Source organism: Diplotaxodon limnothrissa, linkage group LG6 (assembly GCF_057381915.1).
Source record: "Diplotaxodon limnothrissa isolate DT_005_m linkage group LG6, D_limnothrissa_male_GT1.1, whole genome shotgun sequence".
NCBI lineage: Eukaryota > Metazoa > Chordata > Actinopteri > Cichliformes > Cichlidae > Diplotaxodon > Diplotaxodon limnothrissa.
In genome coordinates, this window is record NC_140601.1 from 41,444,818 (window position 1) to 41,466,198 (window position 21,381).

General features: G+C 41.6%; 1 protein-coding gene across 1 annotated transcript; it reads left to right on the forward strand.

Moving 5' to 3' along the window:
• Positions 1-3,455: 3,455 nt before the first annotated feature.
• Positions 3,456-17,242, forward strand: LOC146631266 (ribosomal protein S6 kinase beta-2-like). Its single transcript, XM_085355226.1, has 16 exons — positions 3,456-3,629; positions 4,837-4,891; positions 5,937-5,974; positions 6,065-6,179; positions 6,475-6,543; positions 6,662-6,809; positions 7,066-7,123; positions 7,202-7,302; positions 7,838-7,928; positions 8,035-8,125; positions 9,843-9,950; positions 11,185-11,247; positions 11,678-11,755; positions 11,990-12,097; positions 12,191-12,303; positions 13,051-17,242. Exons 2-16 carry the CDS (start codon positions 4,838-4,840, stop codon positions 13,226-13,228), a joined length of 1,413 nt encoding a protein of 470 aa, XP_085211352.1. The 5' UTR covers positions 3,456-3,629; position 4,837; the 3' UTR covers positions 13,229-17,242.
• Positions 17,243-21,381: the final 4,139 nt, after the last annotated feature.

Here is a 21,381-nt window from a genome sequence, read left to right on the forward strand (position 1 = left end):
CTAAATTATTGTAATAAAATGTTACTACACAAGTAAAAACTGCAATATTCTACTTTGATTCTGCATGTTTACATCCTAAGATATACACATATTCTCATGTAATCATCAGTTTTTTGTGTACATTTCATAGTCTGTGAATATCTCATGTTCATTCCTATTGCTTTTGCCTTTATAGTCATACATGTATTTGTTATTTTTGTGTACTTATGTAGGCATGAGTACATGTATCTGTATGTATATATTTACTTAGACTTTATACTTTTTATACATCACTACATTTATCTGTTAATTAAATGTTGTGCACCACGTGAGGGAGTATAACTGTATGTTTTGTTGTGCATAATGACAATAAAGAATCGTGAATCTTGAAATAAAGACTGGAGTTTGAGCATGAGAAGCAGGCTGACATAAAGGGAAGTTAAAACCACAGAAATGGCAGAAATTCTAAGAACATGAACCCCGAGTACATAACAGCAAAACAACTGTCACCTCTGTGAGAGGACCTGAGGTGGAAAATATCATAAAGCAAACATTAACCAAAGGATCAGCGATCAGCTTGTTTTTAAAAACATTACAGGGGAGCATGTGGTCGAGCAGCGCGGTGGCGGGGGTGTCTCTTTCACAGGTCTGATATGACAGTCAGACCTTTGTTAGGTTGGATTTGGATTTTCCCGATCGTATGGGGAAGTGGGTCATATGGGGATTTTTCTTTTAGTTGGTGCAGGTTTATTTTGCCTGTTATGGGTCACACATGATAGTACAGGAAATAACAGATGGTCTCAAGTTAACAGAAGACATTTAGATGTGACTTTGGCCTCACACTGATGACCCAGTTTGATTAACTTTAAAATGTAAAGATGTAGCTGAACAGATTTTTTTTGCATTAAATAAGAAACATAGGAGGGCCCTTTGAGTCAGATTTTAACTGTTTGTCGGATCAATCTGTCACCAAAACGTCCTTCTATAACCAGACAACTGTTGCTAAACTCTGAGCAAGAAAGGAATATGTGCTTCTGGATCTAGCAGGACTCGACCGTGAACCCATCAGGTCCTCTGAGTCAGGACGAAAACCTTTGGAGAGAAAATGTTTACCATGTATCTCTGCAGATGTGAGAGCAGCTGGAAGTGATTCAGTCTTCAAACATAAAACTGCGTCATCCCAACTTTTGACTGAGTTTTGACTTGAAAAACATTATTTACCTTATTTCTTATTTACTTTCTCCAATGAAACAAATATTTCGGTTTCACTGTTTGTTTGTTTTTTACATTTTTTGTGTCTCTCATTGCAACTTACTGATCATATAAGTTTTATGATGGATCTTACTTTTAAAAAATGTATTTTAATTCTAGATTTTTCGTTTTTTTCTTCTTAAATCTATTTTCTTGTGATCTAAGTTCAGTAGCCCACAATCAGACCCTGCAGAGGAAGTGAACAACCACAGTCTTTCCAGGTAACCTAAAAATGCTACCACGGTCTGCGATTGCAATTATTTTAGGTGCTCATCCTGTGGTGTGTCTCACTGATCTGCACCACCTGTTTTAAAGGTGCTGTATGAATAAAGAGTGATTGACTGAAGATTTACAGTAAACATAACAGAAACGGGGAAACAAGACAAACAGGGAGGAACAGGCAGGGAAATGCCATGAGACTAAAATATGAGAGGATTCAAAAAATGGGAACCAGAACCTTAACCTTACAAAAATGAAAACTTGGCATCAGTAGTGCTTTGATATTGAAGCCTCACACGAATAGATTCACAATGAAAACAAAACAGGAACCCCAAATCTAAAATAACAAAAGCCCACGATGATTACTCGCCACCTCCCTGCACCCATATGTCATTTGCTTGCTAATTAATTTAATTTGACTAAAAAAATTAAAAGTAAGTTCAAAATGTCAGTGTTCAGATGATCCTGGTCCGTTACTTCTTCCAAAACAAACACAGCTTGATTAATACTAGGAAACACGTTAACGGATTTTGCCCACACTACACCCAAGCTGGAAAATTGCATTTCACCACAAGGTCACAAGTTTGACACTGCTACTGAAATGACTGATAAATGACCAACAACTGGGTAAAACTGGATGAAGGTGATTCTCAGGTAACTTCTTTCCCCATTTTTGACAGTTGTTTGTGATCCTCTCAGGAAACCTGTGGCTCAGAAACAAATGGGTCACTTTGTGGAAACCCAAATGATGACAGACAAAACTGCAGCTGAACAATAAATACATGAGGACGAAGAGAAGAAACAGACATTTCAAACTCACATGCTAAATGTACTATACTGTACTAATTCTGGCATAATCACCAACAAATTACAATAAAATCAAAAACTTTAATTTAAAAAAGTAAACAAAACAGTCCAGTTGCTGATATTTCAAACCCCTTATCTTTGCTATAGTAGTATTCTAATTACTATGAAAAGTACAAAACATTCACAGCACAAAACACTGTTACCACTAAAAAGGCACAGATGCATTCTTTTGAATTGACTAACTGAAGACAGGCACGTGTACGCTCCACAGCCACTTTATTAGGTACAACTTGCTAGTACCAACTTAGCCCTCTTTTTCCTCCAGAGCAGAATTAATTTGTCATGGCACTGATTCAACAAGGTGCTGGAACCATTCCTAAGAAATTTTGGCCCACACTGACATGACAGCATCACACAGTCATTGCATATTTGTCAGCTGTTCCTCCATGTTATGAATCTCCCGTTGGAAGCAGCCATGAGAGGATGGGTACAATGCGATCATAAAGACCATGGTCAGCAACAGTAATTGGGTAGACTGTGGAGTTTAAACACCAGTCAGTTGGTACTAAGGGGCCCAACATGTGCCAAGCAGTATCCCCCACACCATCACGCCACCAGCAGCCTGACCTGCTGATACAAGGCAGGATGGAGTGATGCTTTCATGTTGTTTACAAATCTGATCCCGATATCTGAATGTGGCAGTAGAAATCCAGAGTCATTAGACCCGGTAACCTTTCCCCCCCTTGTCTTCTATTTTATAGTTTTGGGAAATTGCAGTTTCCTGATCTTAGCTGACTAAAGTGTCACCTCAGGTGGACACTTGCTTTTGTAGCTCATCTGCATGAAGGCTTGATCTGCTATGCTTTGAGAGGTGTTCTTGATTGCAATGAGTGGTTATTTGAGTAACTCTCGCCTTCCCATTAATTCAAAACAATCATCAAGGTAGTTTCTCCACGAGAAGTACCACTCACTGGATATTTTTTTCCTGTCAGAGCATTATCTGTAAACCCTAGAGATGTTTGTGTGGGAATATCCCAGCAGATCAGCAGTTTCTGAGCTACTCAGACAGGCTAAACATGAAAAACAATTATTGTTTTTCGCATTTTGATTTCCTGCTGCTACGAAACTCCAGTCCTGTAGATGGCAGTAAAGGCGGGTTAGTAACACACCGGTCATACACTCAATAAGCAGTAGAAGAAGAGTAGCGCGGCGTATGAGAGGAACCCAAACAGCTCTCTGTGGTTGTTTGTCCAGGTCAGTAAAATCTGACAAAGCAATGACAGCCACCGCTGGTTGTGCATAAAGCTGCTTGAAGAGAGAAAATCACCGTACAGAGAAAACCGAGCGTCCGCCGGATGACGGAGCGTCCCCAGGTGAGGCTAGTTAGCTTTAGCCTGTTCTCGGTGTTTTTATTTAGCCTGTCAAACCTGCTCGCAGCCTGACGTGTCACCGCACTGACAATTAAATGAAGTTAGTGACACTTTAAAGACTCTAAAAGACCATCTGTGGGACTAAAATCATCTCAGGGAAAGCTCAGCGCTTCTGTCACGGTAACACGTTTATTTGTTTCGGCTAACGTGGGAAGTGAATGAGCTCCGTCCCTGTTTTTTTTTTTCACGCCGAGGCTTCGTAGATCGAGTAAAATAAGACAGAATTCACGTGTCACATTTAACGGGTTTAAACTGAAGATCAGCCGCGTCGTAAGCGTTCACTTAGCCGGGCCGTGTTTTGCTCGGTGGAGCCTCAGCTAATGTTTGTTTGGTTCAGTATCTTTTGCGGTTATTCACACACGGCTTGGTGTTACAGCCAATCAGCTGCAGCAGAGTGAGACGAGGCTGGAGATAACTTCTGTTCTCTCCTTAATTATCAGCTGGTAAAACATGCTGGGTTTTGTGGTTCCGGTGTGTTGTGGTCCAGTTGGTTAAATTTGGAGTGCGCTCACAGTCTGAAGATGTGTTTGAACTGACTCAGCTGATGCTGTGTTTGAGTTACACGCTGAACAAGCACATTTTCAGAAACCTTTGAAATGAAGCTGCATTTTGGCTGTTAACCTTTCCTATTTGGGCACCTGGTATAGCAGAACATTCATTAATAAACGTGTGGATATCCAACCTGGGATTGGCAGTGTAATAACAGCAACAAAAGCACTGCTGAGTGAATTACAATGTTTTATTGATATTTAAAATCATTTAAAGTTTCCATCGGGTTATTTTGTTTTGCATAGTGTCATTTTTAGATTTTAGATCTGATTAATTTAGTCTAATCTGCCCTTCATGTTCGTCTGGTTATGCACCTCTGGACGGCTCCCAGTGCTGCTGTTAGGAAGTCACATCCTCATTAATGAATGAATAAATACATTTATTTATGTTCTGCAGAGTCACAGAACATTGCATTTTGTTTTCTTCCCAAATATAAAAGTATGTAAACCTGATTTCTGTACAAACCAGTATCCTACATAAATTTCCAGTTATGAATTTGCAGCAAAGTGTAGTTTTCACATTCTGCAAAAATGTTCCCGTGTTTGTAAGTAAAGTGAATTGAAACACAGCAGACTGTCTGACTGCACCGTCTTTGTTTCAGGATGGCAGGAGTGTTCGACATCGACTTGGAGACTGAGGACATCAGTGACACAGAGGTCTGCATTAAATGCTCATTATAGCCAAGCCAAATGAGAACAATGTGAAAAATGATCATGTTTTTATACGATAGTTTATTTATGTTGTGTAAATGTATTGTTAAGTTTTGATAAATGCTGTTTTTCTTTACTTTGTCTTCTGTAAATACTATAAACATACAAATTGTGAAATAATGACAAAATATGAAGTGCCACATGTAGGGTAAACAGGAAGTGACAGAAAATGATATACTTTTTGCATAAAATGTTGAAAGAAGATCACAGATTTGTAAAGCAGGTTTACCTTTTTTAATATATTCTGAAATTTAAATGACGAGATTAAAAGAAAGTACTATAACTAGGGGCTTTTATTTTGAAACTCCTGACACAATCATCCCAATAACTTTGTGTGAGTCACTGAAGGCTTTGTTTGGAAAGTAATGCATTCTTTTGAATTGACTAACTAGAGTTTTATTCTGAAAAACTAACCCTTTTATAGTAAACTGGGAGCATGGCTATTTCCTGTCCTTCTGCTTTGGGCTTTGTATGCTCTTATAGAAAGGGGACAACTCGATGGGTTGGCCATCTCATAGAATCTAACTCACCAGGTACCCAAAACTTCTGTTTGCACAGGGGAGCCAATCAGAAGACAGCCACTTTAAAAGGGGTGTTGCTAAAAAAGCTTTAAAGTTTTATTATTCCTTATTATTTTGCTGCTGTGTCACAGCTCTGAAGAATGTTGTGTGTTGTTGTTGTTGTTGGACCTTTTCACCATCTTGTGGTGCTACATGGCATTACATACCCGGCCCTATTTTAACTTCAGCTGATATCTCTCCAATACAATACACAGGCTTGTTTGACACAGCTGCTATTTTTCAGTTTTAGTTCGTCTTAGAAGGTGTGAAGTTTGGTCCAGAAGGCAGCAGGAGTCATCCATTTCAAAAGTCTATAATCTGAAATTCTTGACTATCAGCTCCTTTTATGCAGCCCTCATTTCGATTAAAAGTACCTTTGAAATATTGCAGCTCCATTTAACCCTGTTTGTCTTCTTTCTCCCTGTCTGTAGGATGATGTGTGTGACTTCACTGTCCCAGAACCAGAAAAGTAAGGCAGGTTTAACAGTGCATATAAAACATAAATAAATAATAACTGCTGATGCCAGTACCCATACTGGTTATTTTCTCCTCTGCCTAGTGCCCAGACGGAGGAGGTGGAGCTGACCAGTGAAAGTGTCAACAGGGACCGTGAGAGAGTCGGACCGGACTGCTTTGAGCTTCTTACTGTGCTGGGAAAAGGAGCTTATGGCAAAGTGTGTCTGTGTGCGCACATGTGACACTTCTTTAAGTAGCATGTTTCTTCAGCACAGACTTTTGGTTTTATGTATTCCTTCTTGATAACAGTAGATCAGAGTTTTACTGGTCCCTGTTACCTTTTATTACCTCTCTATACATTACTAGGTAGTCTAATCTGTGATCATACTCTTGGGGGAATTCCATCAACCAAATCTTCAAAATCTGCCTTGATTTTTCAGATTTGAATTTTAAAACGTCCCACCTGATGCAACCACAGTCGTACAGCATCCTGCTGCTTTTCTTTCTCTGCAGGTTTTCCAAGTGAGGAAGGTTCAAGGGGCTCAGACAGGGAGAATTTTTGCCATGAAGGTCCTGAAAAAGGTACGTGGACGGATCCTGGATGCTGTTTCTCCTTCCTCGCATTGCACACTTTTCATTTTTTAGTTTGTCTCTGTCGTCATTATATCAAGCCCCCCCTTCCACTCTTTGTCTCCTGCAGGCAAAGATAGTGTGCAACGCTAAAGACACGGCCCATACGCGAGCAGAGCGAGAGATCCTGGAGACGGTGAGGCACCCGTTCATCGTAGATCTGCTGTACGCCTTCCAGACTGGAGGAAAACTCTACCTCATCCTGGAGTGTCTGAGCGGTAAGCTGGAGGCAACATCCAGCTGTGGGGCAACACATCTTTACCCTGACTTACCCGTCAGGTCCTTTTGTCAAAGGCATTTTACGGATTGGAGACACGATATGCATGTAGAAATATTCTTAACCTGCACCCAAAATACATGTCAAACAAAATCTATGTGACTGAAAATCCAGCCTCTGATATTTGTTATCATACCACGCTGTTCTGACATTATGTGAACTCTGTCTCATCCATGTGTTCTGCTGTTTATCCTCAGGAGGAGAGTTGTTCATGCAGCTGGAGAAGGAAGGCATCTTCATGGAGGACACTGCCTGGTATGTGCGTTTTGTTAATGATGCTGAAAACGGTTCACTGTTTAAGTAATGTTTAATGAAAATGTTGTGTATGCTTAGCTTCTATCTCGGAGAGATCACTCTGGCCCTCGGTCACCTCCACTCTAACGGGATTATTTATCGGGACCTGAAACCTGAAAACATCATGCTCAATCACCAAGGTGAGAGCACAAGTTTGCCTGAGAATGCACAAAATGCAGAAAAATGTAGAAATGTGGGGCACAGATTTCTTGGAGCCGCTGTTAGTACAATAACTGCACAGCAGTCATATTATTATGCAGATAAATGCTTTAAAAATGCTCTAACAGCACAACTGTGATGCAGAGTTCAGGGACTCTAGCAAGCTCAGATGCACCTGTCAGTCTAAGAGTTATGTTTGACTGACAGGAGGAATTATTCAAGCTTTAACACTTCATAACAAAACTGCTGAAATTGTATTAAGTTGGAAACTCTCCATAGAGGGTCTCATTTCTTATAGCTGCCTGTAAATGTGTTTATTTCTCCTGCACAGTCTCATATTTTAACTAACTTGGTTTTAAAGCGTGCCTCAAGTGGACACTAGCGGTACTGCAGGCATCATTTTGAATGAAGGTGGAGAAAAGAGGCAAATGTCTTGAATTCTAAACAGGATGTAATTGTACCTCAGGGAGTCGTTTATGCCTCATCTGAGTGCTTCAGTTTGGTTTTCTATTTAAGGACACATCAAGCTGACTGACTTTGGGCTCTGCAAAGAATCGATTCACGATGGATCCGTCACACACACCTTCTGCGGCACCATCGAGTACATGTGGGTAACACACACACCTAAACGTTACAGACTCCGAGGCTTCGGCTTTATAACCCATCACAAAAACGTTCACTCCCTCACTTTGTGTTTGCCTGTTTTCTTGCAGGGCTCCAGAGATCCTGACCAGGTCGGGTCACAACAGAGCGGTGGACTGGTGGAGCCTCGGGGCGCTCATGTACGATATGATGACTGGATCGGTAAGCTGGAGCCTGGAGTGTTTTTTAGGCTGATTGGCTGCTGTAGGGCTAAGCTGGCTTTTCTCTGTACCTCCTCCGAAAGCTCGCCTCAAAAAGAGGAAGCTTGCTTCTCTTTTTATGAAGAAGTGGTTGCTGCAGCCTAACAGAATAAAAGACTGCCCCCTGTGGCTAGTATCTGCAATCATTTTTCTTTTTTTAGTTTAGGGCGATAGATGGTGGTTTGGAAAAAGAGCGGCAGGTCAAAGAAGAGCTTTTACTGACCATCCAGAGAGCCTCGAGGTTTTCATGCTCCTTCCTGCAGTTTCAGTTTGTTTCTGTGGAGCCTTCAGGCCGTTTCTTAAAGTTTTGCTTTACAAAGATGAAGGCTGAAATCTATTTCACAACATCGGATTTTCTAGTCAAGGTATTTTATTTAAGAGTGAAAGTAGTAAATCAAGTGTGTGCTCCAAACACCCTAAGGGAGAATATTTATTTCCTCAGCTCCACAATACTTCAGCTAAAATGGTTATTAAAAACAAAGTGGTGGTTGGACAGAGAATTTCTACAAGCGATGGATTCACGCCTCTGTCCACAAAACTTGGATTGCTGGAGCTACGTCTCAACTGCCTGTCAGCAGCAGCAGTATAAATATGATCAGAAGGTTCAAAGAACAGGCTTCCCAGATTCACAGTCATCTCCTCATATGTTTCAGTCAGCTTTCAGTGCAGCTGCAGGTTTTCAATCAATCATCAGAAGTCCTGCGATGACCTCTGCAGAGAGCAAAAATAAACTTGTTTCAGGTTCACCTGAATTTTGTGATAACGGCTGGCTCTCTGGATACGACCGAGCTGTTTTCAGTTGAACTGTCCACAGTTTCCGGGAGCGAGGAGGAGCGAGACCAGGAGTCTACTCGTGCTTTTGTTCCCTCGCATTCATGAGGTTGTGCACCATCAGTTGAGCCTGTGAGCACGTCCTGATGCATCAGCATTCAGAGGAAATGGCCTCAACCTTGCCATCTTGTGCCAGCACATGCAAATAACAACTCATCACTTGAGCTCTTCCTCTGATTTGGCTCACCGTGACATCATCCACTTCCCAGAAAATGAAAATCAAGTTAAAGGATCTCTGTTTTAGCACAGCATGCACAATGTGGAGGCACAAGTGCAAGAACAGCACTTCCAGTAGAAGCTCTGAAAATAGCAGCCGAGCTGAAAACGGTCCAGAAGTGCGCGAGACGATGAGCCTGTACCTGATTTAAATTTGTCCTCAGCTTCTTGGAAGTCCGGTTATTAAGCAGTGACATCTTGATGGTGAGCATTTGGACTGTGACGAGACAGTCAGACATTTTTGTTCATCAAATGTTCAGAAGTAACAAAAAATGCAGGATCTCAGACTCCTTGTGTTTGCTGTTCAGATCAGTTGTGCTCCCCTAGTTTTCCTACAGAGGGCCGTACTGGTCCAGGAAAAAAATCCACCAGTATGTCAGAACAGCAACATGTAAACTTGAATTCCACATCAAACGAGGAAAAAGTCACAGGAGGCCAAACTGGTGGTGCAGGCTGACAGTTGCAGTGTTATTTCCCACCAGTGGGCTCCCCTGTTCTTCCTCAGTTTAGCCACCCTGCTGCATTTAGGGTCAGGCTGGGATGGAGTGACTTCTGTGCCCACAGAATCGATTAACAAGCAGTTTTAATGTCTTGTTAGTAACCGCTGACTGAATCCCGTACTCTGTTTTCAGCCTCCGTTCACGGCGGAAAACAGGAAGAAGACCATCGATAAGATCTTGAAGTGTAAACTCAACCTGCCGCCGTACCTGACAATCGATGCCAGAGACCTCGTCAAAAAGGTGCGTAGCACAAAGTGACATGAAACACGGTGCAGCTGTGCTTGTCCTTCTGTGCATTTTAAAGCTTAAATGTACTTTTTGAAGTTTTCTCCAGTGAACTAAGAGAAAACACATCAAACATCCAGGGTAGCAAACTCGTTTCTGTCCCTTCACAGTTTTTAAACTGGTATCTCATCAACTCCCAGTTGGTTACACAAATAAATCATGCTAAAGAAAAGCAAGGTTTTGGCTTTAGATTGTGCCACTTGGAGTGGGTTTCAAATGTTTTTCAGCCCAGTTATTTTTGCTTTTTTAAAATAATGCATCGTGGCTCCTGGTCTGGTTTGTACACATATGAGTAATTGCTGTTCGTGGATTCGGTGTCAGATCAATGATTCTTAAGAATTAGTCGGGGCTCGCCTCCTGCCAGCAGCCTCCCTCCTTCACGTCTGCCAAGAGAAGCTGGCTGTCCGTCTTCTCAGCGTGCGGTGGAGACTTTACTGCCCTTCCCAGTCACACATCTCAGTGTAGCGCTCTCCTTTCTGTGCCAAAATAAAATCAATGTAGGAAACAGTCCAGGGAACATTCAGTAAGCAGATGGTTTTAAACATGTCCAGATTTTTCTCTGGAACATTTAACTTTATATATATTTATCGTAAAAGTTTTGAGTCCAGGTCATTAGTGAAGTTCACCTTTAACTTTCACAAAACTTTGTTTTGTACGCAGCACCCGGATGTTTTGCTTGGGTTTTCTTCTGCACAGATACTTTCAGTGGACGTTTCTTCCACCGTTCTCCTTCATCTGGTCATCTGACACCTTAAAGCAACATAAAAACTTTGCAAAGGGACCAAATGAATGACTTTAGTTTCAGTGATTTTAGTCAAAAAACCTGCAAAAGCCAGATTTTTGTGGCTGGAAAAGTTTTGAAAAGTCATGCTAATTATCTGACAAATACTTTCAGTCACAAGTTGCTCAAAATCAGTTAATTTTACATTAAAGTTGTTTGTTCTTCACATAATAACTGCTAGCATTGAATGAAAATGTTTTCTTATAAGTGAACGTTGCTGTAGAGTCTTTGCCTTACATTACAAAGCTCCTTGAGGTAACTGCTGTTGTGATTTGGTGTTATATGAATGTAGAGGTTAGAAAGAGTAAAACCTGAAAACGTGTTTGAGTAATTATTTCAGGCTCAGGGTTTTAGACACACAGTTATCTCCCTGCATGGTGACACGCCCCACTCTTATCTGTTTTTCAGCTGTTGAAGAAAAACCCAGCCCAAAGACTTGGCTCCAGTAAAGCAGACTGTGCTGACATCCAGGTAACTAACTGTGATGCTTCCTGTGTGAGCTACAACACAGGAAACGCTCTGAAATACCTGCAGACTGTTCATCGTTTAGACTAAATCTGTACGGAAATCAATCTGATGTACAGTGTTTTCTCTGAATCAGACTGTGTGTGTGAATACATGTAAAGCAAAGATGTGCTGGTACAAGATGTGCAGGGAAAAATAAGTGTAGATTGAAATCAAAGACACTTGACGTGGGTCAAAGATGTAGAGGTCAAAATGATTCCATTTAAATGAGATGTGGTTTTAGATTAAGGGCCACACCTCTGATCACGGCTCATATGATGGGAATATTCCACACTGCTAAACCAAAGCAGACGCTTTAAAACAAAAGGGAGCTGAACTCGTGGCGTTCCCCCGAGAACACAAGAATCTAAGAACGGGTTCTTTTGTTACTTTACAGAAACACGCCTTCTTTAAACACGTTAACTGGGACGAGCTGCTGCATAAGAGACTGGAGCCGCCGTATAAGCCACAGCTGGTAGGGCACTGTTTCTTATTCAAGTTAATCTATTCCTTTTATTTATTCAAAGCCAGAGGAGTTGATTCAGCAGTCTCTACTCCCTTTTTTCTTTAAATTAACTTCTCTTCCCATCTACCTCCTGCTGCGTGTTTCTCTTTGATGTTCCCAGACCGCTCGATGCCTTTGTCTTACCTTCACACCAACTTATACCTTTTATTAATTGCTCATTCTTTTCTCTCTGCGTATGTGCAGCAGTCGGATGAGGACGTGAGCCAGTTTGACACCAGGTTTACCAGACAGACGCCCGTGGACAGTCCGGATGATACTTCGCTCAGCCACAGCGCAGAGCTCGCCTTCGCTGTGAGATTATCCTCCTCATCAGACTTCTTTTCTGTCCGCTACATAATGAAGCCTCAGATAGTCAAAGGCTCTTCGCTCGTCTGCTGTTTTTAGGGTTTCACATACGTGGCTCCATCGGTCCTCGAGAGTCTAAAGGAAGGCTTCTCATTCGAACCCCGAGCGAGAAACGTACGCCGACACAACAGCAGCCCACGCACGCCCATCAGGTAACGCAAAGAAAGACACTTCTGTGAGTCTGTATTCAAGAGAAACGGTCCAAAAACTTTAGTTCATGGTCCTCACAGCTCAATCCCTAGTTGTGACTGAGCTCCAGAATATCTGCCTGGAAGCGTTTCAGTATGCGGTGCTGGGACTTCTTTCTAAAAGGACTTTGACTATAGCCAACATGTTTACTTATTTAATTTTTAAGCTGAAAGTTCTTCAGCCTGAGATGTTGAAAGTGAATTTCTTTAAGTTTTTTCATGTTAACTGAGTCTACAGTCACTACATGTACTCTGCAGGACTTTTATTTAAACTAGTCTGAGATATTTTTAGTTTTCCAAATGTGTCCATCACCACACCGGGAACAAAGACACATTTTTATGAAACATTTGGGTTGCATTATCGGATCCTTTGGTAGGCCAGCACTGGCCCCTGGGAACTTTTTAAACCAGGAAAGTAAGAGTCTTGAGAATAAACGTCTCTGTTGTCCTAGCCAAGATAGGCAGCTGTGAACTGACATGAGAGAAAGTGAAGTACAGTGCCACTGACACTGAAATTACAAGATTACAGGGTAAGAGTCGGACAGTGTGAGAGCTGCAGTCCAGCTCAGAAGAGTGCAAATCCTCCCACTGGGAAGAATTAGAGGAATGAATTCTTGCAAACTTTGGGAGATCATCCAAAATAAGCTTGTTTATCCTTCCTGCTCTCATGTTAATAATAACTTGACCATTATTTTTTTTCTTTTCTTTCAGTCCTTTAAAATTTTCCCCCGCTGGGCCGTTCAAGTCCAGCCTCGACGGAGAGCCAGACCCTTTCTCTCCGATGTCTCCACCGACAGCGGCAGCTCCGATGCCGAAGGAAAACGGAGCCGCCAGTCAGCCAATCAAAACCCCTGCGAGGAACAAGAAGCTGAAAGGACATCGGAGATGAGGAGGAGCTCCTCAAAGAACGAGCCTTGGTCAGATTAACATGTAGTTTAGTCGTGCTGAGGAACACGATTTGGAGTGTTGTGGTTTTTCTTTAACTACGAGGCTCCCGAGAAGCCAAAATCATCCATGGGAAGCCTTCAGTTTGCGTTTTTGTTTCATTTTTAACTTTCATCTCACCTCACATTTAAAATATATATATATTCGGATACAGTGCTGCTGCTACTGTCCAGCACTTTTATTTATTTCTCATTCTTTTCAAAGCTTTAGTTTACAGCCTCGGTATATCTGCAACTGTATTTCTGTCACGCTGTGCCACTAATCTCTGGGAAACAAAAGTCCCACTGGAAAGAGCTCAATAGCCACTAATTCTCCTCAACAAGGTCGGCTAAATGACTGATGGTAACAGAGTTTACCGTCTTGTATGACCGCCGGTGTGATCTCAGCAAAGGGAAGCTGGGATATAAAGTTTTGGGGGGTTTAATTAGGTAATCAGCTTTTAATTAGTTCATCAGAGTTTGGGCGAAGAGGTCGGCTATCACAGGCTGACGTTTTAATTAGCGGGCTGATGAACGATCACATGATCGAAGGTAGAAATTGACCTTCAGCCATCGTCGAGGCAGCAGGTTGGTAACTTCAGGCCAAAGCCGTAGGATTGGGGCGGGTCAGACATGAGATGATGTGTTTGTGAATGTCTCCGAGTCTTTCTGAGCAGCTTCATGTTCACTGCCAAAGGTGTTCACACACATACTGTCCTCGTATCTCACCGCAGTAGGGTGAAGTGCTTTATTTATTTGGTTTGCCGGGAAGGTCGTAACCAATCATCAGAAAATAAGAGCTTAGCAGTCAGTGCAATGTACAGTGGAAGCAGTGTGCTAAACATGGTGCTCTCAGACGACAAAAACCTTGTATAAAAATAATATTTTTGGGTTAACTGAACAAAATATTTTTACATATGAATTGTAATAAAAGGTGTTTTTGCCTGTCGTGCTCAGAAAAACAGTAATTCAGCACCGGAGGGGATCACACAAGTTACATGTTCATCTGATGTTACAGCTGTTTGATTTCCCTCTTTTCTTTGAAATAACGGGACATCAGGAAAATGACAAACCTGCGTGAGCATTAACGCTACTTATTTTAAAGCTTTGTAAGTGTAAACACGCGCTGAGTCGATGTCCAAAGCTGGTGTTAGAGAGATCAGCTGAAGCTAAACAAAGGATGGGCTGTACCTTCATATAAGCCAGTCTGTACCACGAGTTGGTGAAGTGAGTCACCAGGGAAGTCATTAACATAACAAGCACAGATTAAATGCCGCCCCCGTGTTGGGAAACGTATAAAAAGTACCTTTAAGGAGCTCAGACAGCTCTTTAAAGCAGCCGAGCAGGAACTGCAAGCGCAAATATTTCAAACAAATTAGGAAAATAAATGGAGAGCTTTAAACTGGACCTACTCTGCTCTGTTATATCTATAAACTCTTAAAATGGTGAATTATTGTACCAAACATCATCTAAGTGTGAAAAAGTTTCACACAGTTCTTTCTACGCTTCATGTCACAGACACGGGATATACCTAATATGGTCATATTATAAAAGCCCCGCCCAGCTGGTGTTCAGACCAATTAGAATAAAGTCACCCTTAAAGGGGGAGGATGAACTCAGAGGCTGAACAAAGGCCCACAAAAAGATAAGGATTATTTTGAACTGTGAATCATGCAAAGCTACTCTGGTAGAGTCCAAGAATAAATAACTATGGAGCAGAATAAGTCCACTTTAAACTATCGTCCTACTCCAGTAAGGTATACAGGTGGACGCCTAACAGACTTGATGTATTTGTTTTCTGGATCGTTGATTCACTTTAACACTTCAGCCTGGTTTACCGCAGAGTCGAATGTATTTCACCAGCTGTAAATTTTCCTTTGCACCTTCTAAAAAGCTAAAGTGATCAGCGTTACATCAGCATATGCTTTTGAAAGTTATCATATGAATAAATGTAGATACCATGAAGTTATTGCTGTATTTCCAGCATCTTCACTAACCCAGTTTTCTATGTCAGTGCCATGCATGCTGAGTGGAGGATGAATACTAAAGATTTTCTACCTCCTCGTCTTCTCAAGCGCGTCTTAGCTGAGTGACAGTATCTGTTTTGTACAGACTTTTGTGATTATCAGAGGATGACTCTTACTGACTCTAATGTTTCGTTGTTTCTGCTCTAATCTCACCACGAGATTCACATTTGAGGTTTTGAGGTAAAATAACTTCCATCTCAGGATGAACTGCTCAGTGTTTGATAACTTTTTGATTCTGTATTGTGATGTGACCCACTGGTTAGCAAAGTCCTGCCTCACGCTTTGCTGTTGCTATCTGAGAGAGTGGGGAGGGAGAGACTGAGGGCGGCTGTAGGCTCGTACGCTCCGTCGTCCTTCTGGACTCTGTGTGTTCACAAAAGTAGCGTCACGTTCTTTCAATGAATTTAAAACAAGCGCGTGTGGCCGTAAACTCATCGGCAAAGAGTTTGCAAAAGAGCTCGGGTGAGACAGACGTGGACTTTTACACAATCAGACGTCTTTCCACAGCCACAGGAGTCGCCCCCTACTGGACAATAAAAGGGATGCAGATTTAAGGCTTTACTTTTTGTACCCAAAAGGTACATCGATCTTTATATACAGTCTATGACTGAGTGCCACTATAGATAAATATATCCAGCACTTTGGCTTGTGCACTACTATCAGCCACGGTTCTGTTATTTTTGCAGCGATCAGGTAAGAATGCTGAGCACTGTTATCATGTTAGCACTACCTCAAAGCTGCTGCACTGAAAATTTGTGGTCTTATTAAAAAAAAAAGTAGCCCAGGGAAATTAACATGGAAGCACCACAACGTGCAGTTCCTCTAATGTCCACCAGAGGCTCCAGCAGTGAGTCAGTCCCCACAGACGCCCATGTTAAAATATCCGTTTACAGCCTGCAACAAAAACACGGTTTAGGTCTCCATGGCCAGTTTCCCCTTACAGAACAACTGTACACAAAGTGAATTTCACTTGTTTATATCACATTAAGGCCTAAAGTTTGCATTATTAGGGGTGTGGCCTCTTTGAAAAGAGCTGAAGCTGCTATCGCTAACTATCATCGCGTCAGCTAACTGGAGTTCCTGACTGGAACTCTTTGTGGTGTTGGTTCCTTTTGGCGCATTTTTGAATGCGTTTCTCTAACAAACACGACTCGCTGTGCAGTCGTACCAATCATGGTCCAGGAAGTCGGTGTTTCAGCTTTGGGGGAAATTCTTGTACTTTTTTAAGTCTGTCATTTGCATGAATTGGCAGATATCTGAATCCATCAGTTTATTGATGCACATTAAATAAAGTAGCTGTAGCTTGTCACTCCACTCTCTCATCCAGATGTGGTCACTTCTGGCTCCCAAAAAAAATAAATGGTAGAGGCCATAGTGCGCCTGAAAAAAACTGAGCTGATGGAGTTAAATAATGATGGATTTCAAGCTTGTATGTTTTCTGTTTATTCATATGATTGAACTCTGTTATTATTATTATTTTTTAATTAATTAATTTTGTCAAAGGGAAGATTCCTGTGTTCACGCTCCTGTTCGCAGGAAACGAGCCCGGCAGTCCTCCTGCTCTCTCCTGCAGCCTTTCTTTCATTAACACTGGACACAGTCTGCATGCACAGCCTGTGCTACAGCTGAGGAACTCCTCACACTGCAGCTTGTTACTGCAGCAGCACGGTGATAAACGAACTCATGATAAAATTTGCATTTAGGCTGCAAAACCAATCTTTGCTTTCAGTTTTTGTGTATTTATTTACATAATGAATAATTACAGTGTGATACAGAGATATGTTGGTGTGAGCAGGAGTCTGTGGAATTTGAAAATGTATATTCTGAAAAATTGAATTGAGGAAAACAGAATGGAGTGGATTATACCTTAATTTGTCATATTTGCTTATGTTTTTTTTCTTTCGGTCGTGTGTTCTTTCTTCAAACTGATGAATGTGTTCAAAATAAAATGAGTTGCTGAGTTGTTCTTCTGAGATCTTAATGGACATTCAGCAGTTTTGTGGTTTCAGATATTCAGATTTATTCAGCGTATCGAGCACTAAAGCTAAGAGAAATGTTTTTACTCAAAGAGTGCTTAGCGCTTCCTTTTTCAACGACAAGCTTTAAAGAAATTCACATATTTGATCTCGACGGATCGATAACAAACAACTGGCAGCACCTGTTTCCTGTAAAGGCCGACAGCATACACCCTCGCCTCCTTGTTAGCACAAATATCTCTCGTGGCAGCAGCTCAAAGCATTTAGGCACGTAGACTTGATCGAGGTGACCTGCTGAAGTTTAACCTAAGCATGAGAAGGTGGTAAAAATGTGATCTAAGGGACTTTGAAAGATTGACAGACTGGTCCGAGTAGTCCCGCATAACCCACACAAAAAGAAAATATCCAGTAAGCAGCAGTTCTCTGAGAGAAAATGGCCCGTTGATGCCAGAGGTCAGAGGAGAATAGACGCACTGCTTTTAGAAAGGTAACAGTAACTCAGATGACCAAAGTGTGAACACAACACGTCAAACCTTGAAGGACTAAAGCAGCAGAAGGTTTCTGCTGTGCGTTTCAGACAGTAGGGTCAGAATTAGGTGTAAACAGCATGAAAACATGGATCCGGCCTGCCTTGTGTCAAATGTTCAGGATGCTGGTGGTGTGATGGTGTGGGGGACTTTTCTTGGCACACTTTGGGCCACTTAGTACCAACGGAGCCTTGTATAAACACCACAGGCTACCTGAGTGCTGTTGCTGGCCATATCCACCTTCTGATGACTGTTTCCAGACTAACAGTATGCCACAAATCACTCAAATGACTTCATGTTTTCAACTCTTTCTGTGTGTTTTTCTTTCTGTGGAGCATTTTGTAACTTCAGGGTCTCCACATCTGCCTCCATCTCTCCCTAGCATCTCTCTGCATGTCCGGCTTCACTACATCTGTTTTTTCTTCTCCGAGGTCTTGTCCACTATATCAACTGTCCTTCCTCTGCACATGTCCAAACCATCGCAGCCTCTGTCTCCAGACCTGAGCCGTCTAATCTTGTCCATCCCGGTCACTCCCAGTGAAAATCTTAGCCCAGTTAGAAGTTTCCAAACCTCTAACTTTATTGTTATTGAGCCAAGTTTACCCACTTTTTAAAACCCCTTTCTCTGTTTTCTTGGCTACCAGCGTTTATTTCTGATCCTCTGTTATAAATATAAAACTGATGCACTTGGTTTCAGGGTAATTTTAACTTTAGATTGTGACTCCTGGTGTGGGTGTAAAATTGATTTAGTTGATTTTTTTTTACAGAAAATATCTGAAAATATCTCCTGCACTTATGAAGTCATAAAGCCTCAGAAATGTTGGTAAAAGTAATAAGCATAACATTTGAGCCACCCCTGGGGACTCTGTGGGCTTTTACTCTGAAAATATTCATAGTATGAAGATAAAATATTGCATGACTACATTAAATATAAAGAGGTTATTATACCAAATACTGAAAAGATGTAAAAATGGTGTGTGTGTCGGTCAGATGACGTGGGCACAATCAGAAGAAACATTTGTTCACAGAGTCGCTATCGTGTGGTAATTTAAAAGAAAGTTGGGACTAATTAAAGCAGCACGCCATCAGGAAGCATCATCAACAAAACAAGTGTGTTAGGAGTTAACACAGATAATTAAGGAAACAGGCTGTTATCCTGGACGGGTGCCTCTTTAACAAGATAGTCTGTACATTTAATTAGATGTTCAACTTTTTCTTTAATAGAGAACTTCTTTAACTGCCACTGCAGTGGGTTTTCACCGTGGCTCAGGGAAATGTCAGCACTTTGTTTACCTCTTGTTTGGTTTTGGCCCTCCGTATTAATTCAATTCAATTTTATTTATATAGCGCCAAATCACAACAAAAGTCGCCTCAAGGCGCTTCATAGATACAGTGAAAAACCCAACAATCATATGACCCCCTATGACCAGCACTTTGGCGACAGTGAAAAGGAAAAACTCCCTTTTAACAGGAAGAAACCTCCAGCAGAACCAGGCTCAGGGAGGGGCGGGGCCATCTGCTGTGATTGGTTGGGGTGAGAGAAGGAAGACAGGATAAAGACATGCTGTGGAAGAGAGACAGAGGTTAATAACAGATATGATTCATGCAGAGAGGTCTGTTAATACATAGTGAGTGAGAAAGGTGACTGGAAAGGAAAAACTCAAATGATCATGGGAATCCCCCGGCAGCCTAAGTCTATTGCAGCATAACTAAGGGAGGATTCAGGGTCACCTGGTCCAGCCCTAACTATATGCTTTAGCAAAAAGGAAAGTTTGAAGCCTAATCTTGAAAGTAGAGATAGTGTCTGTCTCCTGAATCCAAACTGGAAGCTGGTTCCACAGAAGAGGGGCCTGAAAACTGAAGGCTCTGCCTCCCATTCTACTTTTAAATACTCTAGGAACAACAAGTAGGCCTGCAGAGCGAGAGCGAAGTGCTCTAATAGGGTGATATGGTACTACAAGGTCATTAAGATAAGATGGGGCCTGATTATTTAAGACCTTGTATGTGAGGAGCAGGATTTTGAATTCAATTCTGGATTTAACAGGAAGCCAAAGCAGGAGAAATCTGCTCTCTTTCTAGTCCCTGTCAGGCCTCTTGCTGCAGCATTTTGGATTAGCTGAAGGCTTTTCAGCAAATTTTTGGACATCCTGATAATAATGTAATGAATTACACTATTAGTACATCTGTTTATTTGATACACTTCAAATACAAAGCAATTAAATCTTTTCCTAACATAATTAATTCAAGCACCAGCCATTTGTTCTATTTCCTTTTCAATAAGGCAGCTGAATTTGTGAGTCATTGTGATCTTTAGCGAGTAGTTATTGCCTCATTTAGCTCATTTTCAGCAGCCGCAGTCGGCGTGTGCAAAAAGGCAAAACAAAATAATCCAGTGAAAACCTCTCGTCATTGTCATCTGTGAGCTTTTGTCCCGTTCTTCCTCATGTTCAAAAACTGTACTCGGGACACCTTCATAGTGATCCTGTTACCTATCCAGGTGTCTCCATGGATGAGCTTCTCATTTTTTAGACACTAGCCTCCAAAAAGTATTCAGTCACTATTCTCAGCCTCTCTGTTTCTTTCACTGGCACTATTTATGTTCAGCAAGTCTTTAAGCTCAGTGTTGATGACCTGGCGATGTCCCAGAAACCAAATATCTGAGCAGTTCAGAAAAGAAGCGCTCTCAGCCCGACTCAGATAAGATAAGTACGTCTCCAACAGGTAGGGCAGTCATATATGACCGCTAGCCCAACTTCACTAACCCTTCAAACATGCTGCATCGTTCAGAGCTTTAGAAATCCTTCAGTCAGATTTGGTATTGTATGGTTTTCATCTGTTGATAGATGAACCTGCAAGCTAACCTCCTGCTAACTGGGCTAAACCTCATAAATTGTCTTTTTAATGGATGCTCGAATGTTAAACTTCAGCTACCCATCATTTTATTGGAAAGTTTTTAACCCTCAGTGTTTGATATTCTGAACCAAAGGAGCACCTGGACCTGGAAATGGCTAAAAATGTCACACCTAGCAAACAGCTGCAGGACAGTTCTTTTTAAAAGGGGGTTCTTCCTTCCCACAGTCACCAGGTGTTGCTCATAAGGGTTCCCTTTCAAATATTGTATGTCGCCTACATGATGTTCTTCCTGTCACAGCCTAAGAAAGGGTTTGACTTTCTGTATGTTTAATCATACATCACCATGAAGTCATCTGGTGTCCTCCCTGTTCTGCTGCAGATTGTCTCCTCTGCTGCTTCAGGCATGTCCCCAAAGACAGATACCACCTTAATGAACGCATTTAAAGGCAAAAAACGATCACGTGACTGATGACTGTCTGGGTCATTTTCTGAAAAATCTTTCGGTGCCTCCTTGAAAATATTGGCTTATAATGCTGAAAACCATTTCCCTGGTTCCATTCTTTGTGTTTTTGGTCATGTTTTGATTTATATTTCAAACTAGTTCCCACTCAGCTGAAAAAAAATTGCAGTTATGGGGATGCTGTGGTTTTCCTCCAGGGCTGGTAGGATTGGATTGATGGGTCCTGGTCCTCCCACAACAGCTGGAACAGCGAGTCCCGAAACAACACCAGCCTCT

What these genes read in the sequence shown, in the direction of transcription:
- LOC146631266 (XM_085355226.1), top strand. Translation starts at nt 4,838, where the DNA reads ATGGCAGGAGTGTTCGACATCGACTTGGAGACTGAGGACATCAGTGAC. An exon ending in GAAAAGGAGCTTATGGCAAA is followed by an intron (nt 6,180 to 6,474) that starts GTGTGTCTGTGT and finishes CTTTCTCTGCAG; the next exon opens with GTTTTCCAAGTGAGGAAGGT. An exon ending in CATCCTGGAGTGTCTGAGCG is followed by an intron (nt 6,810 to 7,065) that starts GTAAGCTGGAGG and finishes GTTTATCCTCAG; the next exon opens with GAGGAGAGTTGTTCATGCAG.